At 46.9% G+C, this 13,069-nt stretch overlaps 2 protein-coding genes across 13 annotated transcripts in view; both read left to right on the forward strand.

Moving 5' to 3' along the window:
• Positions 1-1,653: 1,653 nt before the first annotated feature.
• Positions 1,654-9,112, forward strand: TLCD5 (TLC domain containing 5). Of its 6 annotated transcripts, none has more exons than XM_008513732.2 (3): positions 1,654-1,905; positions 3,942-4,141; positions 5,778-9,112. In XM_008513732.2, the coding sequence occupies exons 2-3, from the start codon at positions 3,943-3,945 to the stop codon at positions 6,347-6,349; spliced, it is 771 nt and encodes a 256-aa protein (XP_008511954.1). In that variant the 5' UTR covers positions 1,654-1,905; position 3,942; the 3' UTR covers positions 6,350-9,112. The 6 variants fall into 6 exon arrangements, with proteins under 6 accessions (XP_008511954.1, XP_070481158.1, XP_008511955.1 ...); XM_070625057.1 differs by having other exon boundaries at positions 1,714-2,225; positions 3,967-4,141; XM_008513734.2 differs by having other exon boundaries at positions 1,808-1,905; positions 3,953-4,141.
• Positions 9,113-11,706: 2,594 nt separating this feature from the next.
• The window catches only part of ARHGEF12 (Rho guanine nucleotide exchange factor 12), a 140,972-nt gene continuing 139,609 nt past the window's right edge, over positions 11,707-13,069 (forward strand). For 4 of the 7 annotated variants that reach the window (XM_070625031.1, XM_070625033.1, XM_070625032.1 and 1 more), the window contains exon 1: positions 11,767-12,723. In XM_070625031.1, the coding sequence (XP_070481132.1) occupies positions 12,692-12,723 (32 nt within the window). In that variant the 5' untranslated portion in view covers positions 11,767-12,691. Of the gene's footprint in view, positions 12,724-13,069 lie in introns of all 7 variants that reach the window. The other 3 variants (XM_008513726.2, XM_008513727.2, XM_008513729.2) reach the window with 3 other exon arrangements.

The raw sequence follows: 13,069 nt of genomic DNA on the forward strand, positions 1-13,069 counted from the left end.
ATGTTTTTTTTCTTCAGGCTATCATTACCTCTTATCTGGTCCATTCCAACCCACTTGTAACAGGCTGTCTTCTCCAATTCATCTTAAACTGCTTTTAGTTGAGTGTATGACAGGGATTCTCAACCCTGGTTGCACATTGGAACCACCTGGGGAACTTTAATAAAGGTTAATACCCACACAGAGTTTGATTTCCTTTGTCTAGGGTGTGTCTGGGCATTGGGAGACTTAAAAGCTCCTCAGGTGATGGTATAGTGCTACCTGGGTTGAGAACCACTGCCCAGATGCTCATACAAATCACTGGGGACCTTGTTAAAATGCAGATTCTGATTCAGAAGGTCTGGGGTTAGGGTCTGAGATTCTGTGTTTCTAACAAACTCTCAGGTGATGCAGATTTTTCTGGTCCATGGACTACACTTTGAGTAGCAACGGCTTGGAGAAGGTGACAAAATTATTCCCTTGCCCAATAACATTGTAGGTTTCCTGTTATCCACATAATAAGAGGCCTCGGCCTGGCATCTTAGGCTGGTATCAGTCATTTAGGGGCCTCTAACAGCAGTGGTTCTCAAATGTGACTGATCATCTGAAGGACGCCTGGGCAGGTTTTAAAAGATACAGATTCCTGGGACCCACACCAGGCCTACTAAATATAATCTTCAAGGTGGAGCCTGCACAAGGGTATTTTGAAAAAACTTACCAAGTGGTATAGATGATCAATGAGGTTTAAGAGCCAAAATATGCTTCTGATATACTTTTCTGGACTCACTTCCCATTCATTCAATCAGCAAATATTTATTGTACCTGCCTCTTATCAAGTACTAGGAAAACAAAGATGAAAACAGTGTGATCCTTACTGTTGAAGGATTGAAAAGACAAATGACCCAAACTAGACTACTTACTATTCCCCAGACATGGCTTAAACACTCACATCTCTGTGCAAAGTCTTCTCTTTTACGACTGTCTGGGCCCCCCAGCACCCCATCATTGCCTGTCTGGATCAACCAAGCCAGATGCCCTCTTAACCCCCTTTGAGCCTCCAGACATATGCTTGGTCGTCTCTTCGAACTTACTTTCCTTGGTATTAAAATAGATCCAGAGAGGAGAAAGGATTTACCCAAAGTAACATAACAACAATAATTAACATTTATATAGTCACTTCCATGTGCCAGACGTTGTTCTAAGCACTTTACACATATGAAGTGTGTAAAATTCTTACAATAACCTTAGGAGATAAGTCTTATTAATATTTTCATTCTACAAATGAGAAAACTGAGGCACAGAAAAGTTAAAACTTGCCCAGTAACCAAACCAGGTTTATTCTTAAGCCTTATACTACTCTACTGTCAAGTTGGTGACAGGGCTGAAATGATGAGTAACTTCTAATTCCCAGGCCTGAGGCTTTTCCTGGGAATTAGTTATTTGCGTGCTTGTTTCACAATTTAGGCTCAAGCATGAGGGGCAGGGACTATGTCTTACATCTCTCACAGTGCCTAGTAGGAGTGAGGCTCTTAGTGGGTGCTCAACAACCGGTATTGGATGGGCTGTCTCCTGGTGGGGGCGGGGGGGGGGGGGTATGGATAATTACTCAAACAGAGAATAACAAACAAACAAGGACAACAGCCTGCAGATCTCACGTCACCAGTAGATCACACGGACACACACACACACGCACACTGAGCCCTGCGCGAAGGAGAACCCTCCGGCTCCCTTAGGAACCTTGCCTCGTCCAGCTCCGGCTCTGCGCTCCGTCCTCCCAGCCACCAGGTGCCCCCAGACCCCCGGCTCCTCCTCCTCCTCCACCGTCAGAGCCTCATTCTCTCTCCCTCTTTCCGCTGCTTCCTGCTCGCGGGATCCGGGCCCCAAGCTTAGGGGCCCAAGCGCCCGAGGCTTCCCGGGGCGCTCGGCCAGGTAACCGCGCGGCGCGAACCGCCCAGCTCCCGCGGCCGGGCTGGGCTCCGGACCTGCCGGCCCGCTGGTGGGGAAGGAGGCGGGCGGATGGTCTGGCCTCCGAGGGGACGGGGCCTCCTCCTGTCTTGGGAGCTGGAGGCCTGTCTGCGCCAGGCTCGGCGCCCGCACGGATGCCCGCACAGCGGCCGGGCTCAGGTGTGCCCGAGCCGGGCTTGGCCACAGCCCGCAGGCCGGTGCAGGGGAGATGCGCTCGCCATGCCTGCGAGCCGCCTGAGGTTGCTGCTCGCCCCAGCCACGCCTGCTCCGAGGCCGAGAGCCAGGTGGGCCCGCCCCGCGCTCCTCCTCCCGAATCTGGCCCTGGAACGGGAGGAGCGAGGCCCGGAGCCTTGGAATTCTGAGCTGGAATGGCCATCTAAATACCCTGCCATTCCTTTACCCTGGAGTAAAAAGCCGAAACCCAGAGATGGAGTGACTTTCCCAAGGTCACAGAGTTGTATCCTCCATTTACAAATGTCTCTTCTTTTATTGAAATGTTTGTAAATGGACTACTGTTTCCTCTGTTCTGCCAGGGAATTAGGATTCAGGGAAGAGGACTCTAAAAATACTAATCGGCATATCCAAATGAGCTGATCCGCATTACTGGCCGGTGACCCTGGCCTTTGAAAGGAAATGAGGGAGGACTGTTCTTTTCACTCTGGGTACTTTGTATTTCTGGCCCTTGCTCTGAAAACTGGCCTAGACGTTTTACAAAACTTATCTCGGAACTGCTTGTTAGAACTGGACTGGATTATAGAATTTTTCAACCCTCTTTTCTTTTCTTCTTTTTTTTTCAATTGAGGTGATTTGCCGGCACTCTTATGGCTGGTTAGGGGCAGAGACAGAATAGGAACTCGTCTATGATTGACGTCTGCTGTTCTCTTGACTACAAATCTGATTTCAGATGAGCTGTACAGAACTTGACCTTCATCAAGCCCTCTCTGGATAGCATTCTTGGGAGTGGCTTGTGTATTGAGTGTGTTGGTCCACAGATACTATTTCACTTGTCAGAATAGGGTTAAGCAGTGTAGCCATGCGGAAGATTCTTGCTGAGATGAGACAGATATCTGAAATGTTTTTGACTGTTTCATTCCTCCTTTCAATAGAAGGGCTAATGAATATTAATAACAGCATCTTAGTTATTTTTTAGTCCTGTATGACTAAATTGACTCAGTCACGATAGTTCTTATCCTGATATATTTGTCACCCGTAAAAATTTCGAAGTGTAGCTTTGTGACTTTGTTTCATTTTTAACTGAATAATTGCCTTAAAGATATTTTTGTATCTCAACAAAAACTCTCCTTTTGTACTTCAAATCCTTCTGCTTCCCTCTTGGTAAATCTCTGAGTTGGATTTCAGAACTGAATAGGACTAGGATTTTATTTTACTTTTTTCCTTCCAAGATATCTGGAGTCTTTGTTTAGCGCTATATTTAGGTTTACCTCAAGTTTCGATGTTGCTGATAAACCTGTGACCCACATCCAAACATCACTTGAGTTCAGTATCAGCTTAAAACCACATGAAACTGCCATTTGTCATATGACCTATCGAGTCGAGACCACAAGTGGTGGCGGTATTTTTTTCATGAGAGCTTCTTATTGGGACTCTTGAAATGTGAACACGTTATCTAATACATGTATTATATTACTTGTGTATCATTTTCCAAGGTCAGTCATCACTGGCTGGTTATGATGATTGACATTTACTCATCGTAACCACATGTTATATTAGACAGTCTACTAACTCAGAAGGCAGGTCTGGTTTTCAGTTTACAGCTTTTAACAGCTGCCAACATGTTATCTCTAAGGAACACGGAGTCAGAAATACAGCCACACTTAAACAGAAGATTCTTGACTATGCAGATAAGGAAGAAGGGTTTCAGCGAAGGCAATATTTTTATACTATTCTAGAGTAGAAATGAAGATTATACACAAATTGACCCAATGCTGTTTTCTTAGGGTGCCTCCTTTGTTTTTCTGGTTTCGGTCTTTTCATCATAGGATGGCATTAGCTCTGTGTCTGCAGGTGCTGTGCAGCCTGGGGGGCTGGCTCTCGCTCTACATTTCTCTCTGCCGCCTGACTAAGCACCGAAGCTATGAGTGGAGCTGCCGCCTGGTTACCTTCACCCATGGAGTCCTCTCTATAGGCCTCTCTGCTTATATTGGCTTCATTGATGGCCCTTGGCCTTTTACCCACCCAGGTAGGTGGGAGACAGTAGAGGATTTTCCCTTAGGGATTCATCATTTGGGGGGTAGTCTTAGAAAGATGGGACTTTTTCACAGAATTTGTACAGTATTGAAGAATAATTAGCATTATAATTTGTATTGGGAGTCTTCATTCGTCTTCAGTGTTAACTCTGATATTGTGTATGTTACCTATGGTTTCTGTTTTCATAACTCTCTACTTTTAAAACAAATTTTAAGTGCTTCAATTTAATTGATTGGAATGTACAAGTAAAGCCAATATCAACATCCACTGTCGCCCCCAAACAGACACAAATAGACTGTATTATATATACTTTTTGGTAACCTGCAATTGTTACTTGATTGTGTATTCGAAGGACATCATCTTTCCATGTCTGTGTATATAGCTGTCCTTTTTAATTGTTACGTAACACTGTGTTGTATGCATTTACCATCAAATAGATGATGGTAAGCAATGCCTCATTATCTGGGCCAGTTATATTAATTTTTAAGCTGCTAGATGTATGAGTGCTACTTCCTTAGAGTACAAAAATCATATCCCCTGTATTAGTTTGTTGGGGCTGCCATTACAAAATGCTACAGACTGGGTAGCTTAAACAACAGAAATTTATTTTCTTACAATTCAGGAGGCTAGAAATTCAACATCAAGGTGTTGGCCAATTTTGTTTCTTCTGAGGCTTCGCTCCTTTGCTTGCAGATGGCTACCTTCTTGCTGTGTCCTCACATGGTCTTCCCTTCGTGTGTGTCTGTGTCCTAATCTCCTAGTTTTATAAAGACACCAGTCACATGGGATTAGTGCCCACCCTGATGACCCCATTTTAACTTAATTACCTCTTTAAAGGTCCTATCCCCAAATAGAGTTATATTCTGAGGTACCGGACTTAGGGCTTCAATTTTGAGGGGCCAGAATTCAGTCCCCAAGTCTCTAGAATCTGATTGTTTTTCAATTCCTTAGATTCTGTTTTTAAAAAAATTTCCTTGGATTCACATATTGAGCTTCCGAGTTTTCCCCAAAACTGTCAAACTGATATGAAAGTAACTCTTAGGCTTTAAGTTTTATATGATGGCTTCTAATGGATTCAAACATGTCAGGTCCTTGCACGCTATTGTCTTGGACACGGGAACACACTAACTTCTGGGGTTCTTTCCAGAGTCCAGTTTCAAGATCAGTTAGGACCACGAGTGCCCAATAATCCAATCCATTAAGCTAAGAAATTAATCTGACACCCAGGACAGCATAACTAAAAGAATCTGGAAACAGACCTTTAGCTGGTAAAAAAAAGTAAAATAAAATAAAAGAAAGAAGCCATGTAGGATTTTAACTGAAAGAACAAAATAACTCTATTTTATGCTGCTACACAGAAAGGACGCTGAGATAATTGCTGATGCTTGAATCACTCATTGAGATCTGATTCATCAGAACATTTCCTGGGGCCTGTAACGCTGTTTGCTTTGAGAAAGACCAAGTTTTTAGATTTTAGTCTTTCTTTTGTTGTCATTAAAAAGCATGTTCCTGCCATTGTTTTTGCTTTCAGTGATTCAAAAAGGTTTGAGAGACGACAACATAGGATCCCTCTGCAAGGTAGCACAATTGCCAGTCACTCAATTTGCTTCTATCTTGGTTTATTTCAGGCTCACCTAATACACCTCTCCAAGTGCACGTTCTGTGTCTCACCTTGGGCTACTTCATCTTCGACTTGGGCTGGTGCATCTACTTCCAGTCTGAGGGTGCCCTGATGCTGGCTCACCACACACTGAGTATCTTGGGCATCATCATGGCCCTGGTGCTTGGAGAGTCAGGCACAGAGGTCAATGCAGTCCTCTTTGGAAGTGAGATTACCAACCCCTTGCTGCAGATGCGCTGGTTTCTCCGTGAAACAGGGCACTACCACAGTTTCACTGGAGATGTGGTGGACTTCCTCTTTGTGGCTCTGTTCACCGGAGTGAGGATTGGCGTAGGAGCTCGCCTCCTTTACTGTGAAATGGTCTCACCCAAGCCCAAGTGGTTTGTAAAGGTTGGGGGAGTAGCGATGTATGCTGTGTCTTGGTGTTTCATGGTTAGCATCTGGCGCTTTGCATGGAGGAAAAGCATCAAGAAGTACCATGCCTGGAGAAGCAGGCGAAGTGAGGAGTGGCAGCGAAAATGTAATGGACATGTCAAGACGCACTCGCCAAGGCTTGCTCCAGATAATGGATTGGGTTAAGTCAGCCGTGGGAACCAGGTTGGAAATATGGCTGTTACGGAATCACGCTTATAACAAACTTAGGTTTCTAAAAAGGGCTAAATGTCTTGATCAGTTTGGTTGGTCTTCGAGTGCGGCACATACCAGTATTAAAACACTAACTTCTACCATCGCACAGTTGTAGAAAGTGCGACTCCTCCTCAGTGGTAGTTGTGCATCAGTCAGAACTGTGAGGTGAGCACTGCTGCATCCCTTTTAGTCTGTGGTGACCCTGGGTCCTCTCGTCGCTAGGAGGCTGGATCGTCAGACAGCTTAGAAAGGAACTCGAAAAAGATTACTGCTCTTTCTTCCTTATTCCTTTGAGAAGTGACTCCTTCAACACTTTCCATGTAGCAATTTATAATAATTCACCCCATTTACTAAAAAGGGAGGAACTTCCAGGAAGAAGAATGCCTTTGACATTCTGACTATTAGATCAGGGGATTGAATCTGCTTAAACGAAGGGGACAGAGGATGAGAGAAGGATGGGGGTGAAGCTGTGGCAGTGGTGATGGGTTACTTACTGAGCATCCCTGTACCAACTGCATCTGGGGTCCCCACGACCACCCTCAGGTTCGCTAGGAGGACTCACGAGACTCAGTACATAGTAGTACTCATTGCTTTATTATAGGGGAAGGATACAAAGACAGATCAGAAAAGAGAAGAAGCACCTGGGGCAGAGTACAGGGGAAACCAGGCCTAAGCTTCTGGAGCCCTCTCCCAGTGGGATCACACAGGACGTGCTTAATTCTTCTAGCAACGATTTCCGACAATAGGTGTGAAATGTCCACCAAGGAAGCTCATTAGAGACTCAGTGCCCAAGGTTTTTATTGGGGGCTGGTCATGTAGGCAGCCTTTGCCTGGTGGGTAGCAAAATTCCTGACTCCCAACAGGAAAGCAGGTATTCAGCATAAACCATATTTGCACAAACAGTTTAGGCACAGTGAGCCAGTCTTATCAGTTAAGGGTGGGAGCTCTCCCGAAATCTAAGCTCCCAGATGCCAGCCAAGGGCCAGCCTTGCAAGCAGCCTTTCCAAGGAGAGCAGTTCAGTCCTGCCATGTTAACTCTTTCTGCACAAAAACCATAGAGCCAGGGCTTTGGATGAGAGATGAATGAGGTGTGGGCAGATTTACCGAGTCCTGTTGTACGGGTTCTGCCCAACCAGGAAAACCATGCCAGTTCTCAGGGCTTTGTGCATTAATCTCGTAGGCATGAGAGGCTGTGACTAAATTCCATAGGGATTTACCCTGTGGATTCCACTGAGCTTGAGATGACAGTTCAGGTTTCAGCTCTGCTGTGCACACTGCAGGCTAGACCCAGAGAACCAAAGTGTGTCCTGGCCTCAGGGGGATGAGGCTAATTTTTTTGCATTTCGGATACATTCCCTTTTAGTCCTCTTACAACTTTTTCTTTTTCTCGGAAAAAGGTGCCAGTGTCTATGGACAGAATGTTATGACAAGGCCAGTCTTGGAAGGAAAAAATATTTTTTAGTGTGATAGTCTCTAATCTCACCTAGGAAAAGCAAGAGTGTAAGCACAGAACAAGGGGATAGGAATCAAGAATTCCTGGGCTCTTTTAACTAATATTGCTACTCACTTGCCAGATCATTTGGGCAGGTCGCTTGTTTACTCTATGCCTCAGTTTAAACCCTGTTGTGAATGAATGAAATACCCCATTGTGTATTTCATAGAGACAATATGTGGCATTTTATTAAGGGAGGTCTTTAACGTAGGGCTTTTATGAAAAAATGAAGTATTTATTTATTTATATATTTGTTGTTTACTTATTTATTTGACTATGTTATTGAGGCCCATGGTGACTGATTAGCTCAGTTGGTGAGCCAGTGTATGGGGTTCTTGAAGTCAAGGCTGAAGGTCAGTAGGAAGTGTGAGCCCATCCTATGGTGACTGGTAATCCCAACCTAATGAGTGGTCTTGAAAATGGATATCATTGGCCAGGCATGACGGAGTGGTTGGAACCACGTAAAGTCATCATTGCTCTGGGAAAAGCAACTTGAAAAGGCATGTTGACAGTGAGTCTTCTCAAATGACTGTCATTTGGTTAAAGAGTTTTGCTGGCCATGGAAATAATCTGACGGTAGCATCTCTATCTCTTTTTGTCTACGATCAGTATCCCTAAAATGCTGGTTAGGTTCCTTCCAACAAATTTGTGGTCAAAGTAGGATGCCGGAGAGTGCTGATTTTAGCAAAAGCCTAGTAAAAAAGAGTGGCTTGGCGCATGAGCTTAAAAAAAAAAAAAAAAGAAAAAGGAAAAGCTGGCTCTTGAATTTGGGCACAGGGTAACCTGTTCCATACCAGCCAAATGAATAGGCTTAATCTGGTACCAATTCTTTCTCCCTACTCTTCAGAAATGAAGGGATTGCAGATCTTGCTGTTGTGGGGTACTCTTATGGGAATGTATGTAGTTTTTTTGAATTTTGAGAAACCTAAATAATGCTAAGGGAAAGAGATTTCCTCATTTCAGCTATTCTTGATGTTGCAGCTAATACCTATGAAGGAAACTCTCTGAGGGAGAAATGAGAAATAAAGATGACTCAGCAGTTAAGATGCTGAGTTTTTACATCACAGGTAAATGAAGGGCTAATTCACTTGTGTGGTCAGACCAAGTGCAGGACTCATTTGCATTTGGATTACTATGTAATAATTACTAACACTGCTCAAGAAGGATTTATATTTCAGTAAGATTTGTACTAAATTTTATAAAAATAAACAACTTTTTATCAACCCAGAGTCTGCCTTTATATCTTTGTTGTAGTTTTTGCAAGAAGTAAAAAAAAAAAAAAAATGTCTTTTGGCCTGTAGAAATGTTGACCCATATTTATACATATCAGTGAAATAACTCTTATCTGCTGCTTGTCATCAACCATTCCTACCATTCTTTACTTTTAGGAGCAATAATCGACATACAGAAAACAGTTTGCCAAAAGAGAGAGGAAGAACTTAATTTCTTTCTTATTTGGCCACCTGTGGGCAGCTGCCTTGAAAATGATGATGTTGAGTGGGCTCCATGAAGACAGGGCCTTCGACTTTCTTCGGGACTGTGCTTCCAACGCCTAGAACAGTGTCAGGAGAGTAGGTGCTCAATAAGCACGTTGAAAGAATGGATGAGGGGAGGGGAATGTGGGTTAGAATAACCCCCACTGGAAAACCTCCTCAAAGAGCAGGCACGGTGGTTTGTGTCACCAATTTCATTTTTCTAGGCCAAGAACTAATGACCCTGGGGAGTGTGTTCTACGTAGATTAGTGTGACTTTTCTGAAGGCATTCTTCAGATAGAGACTTTAGAACAGTCTAGAGCTTCCAACAGCTGTAAAGAGGCTTTCAGGGACATTTTCCTGTTAGCGCTTTGTGGGTGAATATAGAGGTTTTCATCATTAAGAAAAAAATAGTTCTGGAATGAACCACTGGCTTAATTAAATCCTTTGCTTACCGTCTTCTGAAGCTTTCCCACAGCAAATGCCTTCTTTGCTCACAGCTAGAACTTTGGGTCTGTTTAAGTTTGGAAAGATCTTGAAAGCAGTCTGCCAAGAGGTTTTGTATGCAAGGAAGAGAAGGTGAATTAGGAAACTTTCCCAGTTTGTTTTATTTCTGAAGCTCAAGTAGTGAGGCAGTCTTGAAGGGAAGAGGGGAACCAATTTTTAAAAAGCATAATTTGATGAGTCACTGGGTCCAATTAATTTGATAGCTACACTGTACAATTATTAGAATAGGGCAAAAAAGATATTTTATGTTTAAGAAAGATACGTTTGGAGATAAGGTTGCATTTTGGTCATTGTATATATAGATGGAGGGAGCTCTTTCCAGTTATATGTAGAAAATAATTTAATGAAGAGTTTTTCAGGACAGAATTATCATGTTAGGGTACACCAGCAGGTGGCAATGTGTCCTGGTCTGATCATTAGGAAAGTGGCCCGGAACCCTAATCTGCTTCTGTTCTTTCCCAAAATAAACATTACAAAATTAGCTGGCTGTGTCCTGGACTTACAAAAATCAAACAATAAAGAGTCATCTTTGGCCTCTGTTTATCTTATCCTTTTTTTACCCCGTTCTAACGTCAGCCTTAGCTCATGCATCTATTCAGGGACCATGATCCTTTCATGAACTGTTGTAGATTGACTTCTATAAACAGCATTGTTAAGAGTTCATTGTAATTGTTTCCCCTCTCCACATCCCCTGAGACTTACATTTGCGTTGCCACTTGATTGCCACAAAAAAGGCTGAAGACCACCAATTCAGGTTTAAACTCAAAAGTCTGAAAATACTTGGATAAAGGGACAGCCGCTTTAGACCTGGAAGGTTGGAACTGAAGAACTAAATTGCACATTGTGCTTAAACTGCTACACTAGCAAATTATGCAATCATAAAACTAGACAGATATCTAAATCTATCTACGCGGTAGGAAAGAAACTGAAAAGATATTTGGGAACTCTTCAAAGAGAACTGTAATGCCATGTATCGGATAAAGACTGTATTTTCTGCTCCCATTTCTTTCCACAGGCAAGCTTAAGTCGCTGTGGAAGGCATCATGCTTTCTCATCTGGCAAATAATGCATTTCATTTTGCCAAAGCAGAAGCAGCCTAAAAGCAGTATTATCCCAAGCAATCGCGGCTCCAATTCCCAAACTCTTTCTCCCCAGCCCTACACAGCCCTGTCCTCCGACCCTCCCCAGGCAACCAGGCAGTCAGTGTGCGTGGCGGCCTCGGTCCCGGAACGAGGCCAGCAGGTGCCCCAGGTGAGCGGCCAAGGCCCAAACGGCTCTTTGCTGGGGTTTGCTTCGGAAGAGAGGGGCAGTGTCCGGGACCCTGGACCTAAGCTCGCTTCCATCGGTCAAAAGCAGCCTATACATGTTACCAGGAAATCGGAACAAGTACACTCCCTCAAGGAATAAGTTTCTAGGACAAGGGGTCGGGTGTTTTCCAAAGAGACTCTCAGCCCGAAATCCTCGAGATTGGGGGCGCGCTCTGGCGGCCTCCGGTTAAAGCTGCGTTAGTACAATCTAGACTTCAAACTACAGACACGCAGCTTTCCCAGGGCCCCGGGGGCGACGGTGGGTTGCCTGAAGAAACTCTCGGGGTCCTACTGTCCCACCTCCCTCCGCGCGGCAGAACTACTTTGCCGCTCTCCCCACCACGACTCCGGCGGAGGCGTCCGCACGGGGGCGGCGTGACCTCGAGGCGGGGGAGCGGGGGCGGCGGGCGGCGCGGGCGGCGCGGGCGGTGCGGCGGCCGTGCGCGCCGCGGAGGGATCCCGGGTGAGGCGGCTTCCCGAAGTCTGAGGGGAGGAGGCCAAAAAAAGTCGGCGGGGGAGGGGACGAGCTCGCTCGCGCAGGCCGCGGCTGGGGCTAGGAAGACAGAACCGGAACCGGAACCCGTGCGCGCGCCTGCGAGGGTCGCGCGGCCCCACCGCCGCCGGCCTCCTCCGCCCGCCGCGCGCGCTCCCGCGAGGGCCCCAGGACCCGGCGAGCCGGCCCTGCGCTGCGAGTCGCTGCCGCCGCCGCCGCCGCCGCCGCCGGCCTCCGGGGTCGGTGTTTCCAGGCCGGGCCGGACGGGAACCTCCCGCCCCTCGCTGGAACCGCCGCCTCCCGGCGCGTCGGGGAGGAGCCGCCGCCGCCTCTGCCGACTGCGGAAGAGTCCGGGCCTCCGTGGGATGGGGAGCAGCCCGCGGCGCTGAGACCAGGTTCCTGTCACCCTTGGCCGCGGGACCCGCGCCCCCGGCACCCGCGCTCGCCCCCGCACCCCGTGGGGGCGGCGAGGAAGACGAGAGGGCTTCCCCGGCCCGGGGACATGGAGCCGCGCGAGCCTGGCGCGGGGCGGCCCGAGATGCGGCCGGGGCTGCGGCCACGAGCGGCCGGCGACCCCAGATAGAGCGGAGACGGGAGGGTCGGCCCTGCGGCAGCGGGACGCGCAGGCCCCGAGACTCCGGAGGAGGCGCCGACACCCAGCGCGAGCGGATCCCGCCCCGGCCCCGGAGGGCTTCCCGGGCCCCTTCCCTGCGGTTCGCCGACTTCCCTCGGTGACGAAGTTTTCTCCTTGTGCCTCCTCGAGGATTGCTCTCGAGCTCTAGAACTCGCCTTCTGGCAGACTTTGTCGGGTTGTTTGGGGAAATAACTTGTTTTGCTCCACCCCACATCCCCTTTCCTTGACCCCTTCCCATCGGACGTTCTAGATGACTGCATGGAGTTTTGAGTTGGACTTTTGTGTCCCTTGCGGAGTCGGGCCTGATCCCAGAGCACTGGGGGTGGGGTGGAGGTGCTACTGTAAAATGCAAGTTGGATAAAAGGAGGACCTCTCGCCAAGGGCCCCAATGAGTGGCACACAGTCTACCATCACCGACAGGTTGGTATGAAGCCCCCCCTGCGCTTAGCCTTCCTGGATTCGCCCGACCTAGCAGGAGAGTCTGATTGCCTTTGACCAGTGGCGTTGACAGGCGCAGGAGAGAAGCTTGTTTCCGAGCTCTGCAATTAGTCTAGGGTTGCTGCCAAGTTCCCCGGTTGATTGAATTTGGAAATGTAGTTTTTTCTGGAGGGAAACTTTCCTCCAGATTCTCAGAGAAGGGGTAGGCAAAACCATGATTGTGGTCTTCTCTCTGTAGTGTGCATTAGGATTCTGTACTTGGAACCAGAGGAAGGTCATTTTGGGTGAAGGTCAGTGCCCGAAGTCAGCTGGGGTATTGGTGCATCAT

This window comes from Equus przewalskii, chromosome 6 (genome assembly GCF_037783145.1).
Source record: "Equus przewalskii isolate Varuska chromosome 6, EquPr2, whole genome shotgun sequence".
Classification (NCBI taxonomy): domain Eukaryota; kingdom Metazoa; phylum Chordata; class Mammalia; order Perissodactyla; family Equidae; genus Equus; species Equus przewalskii.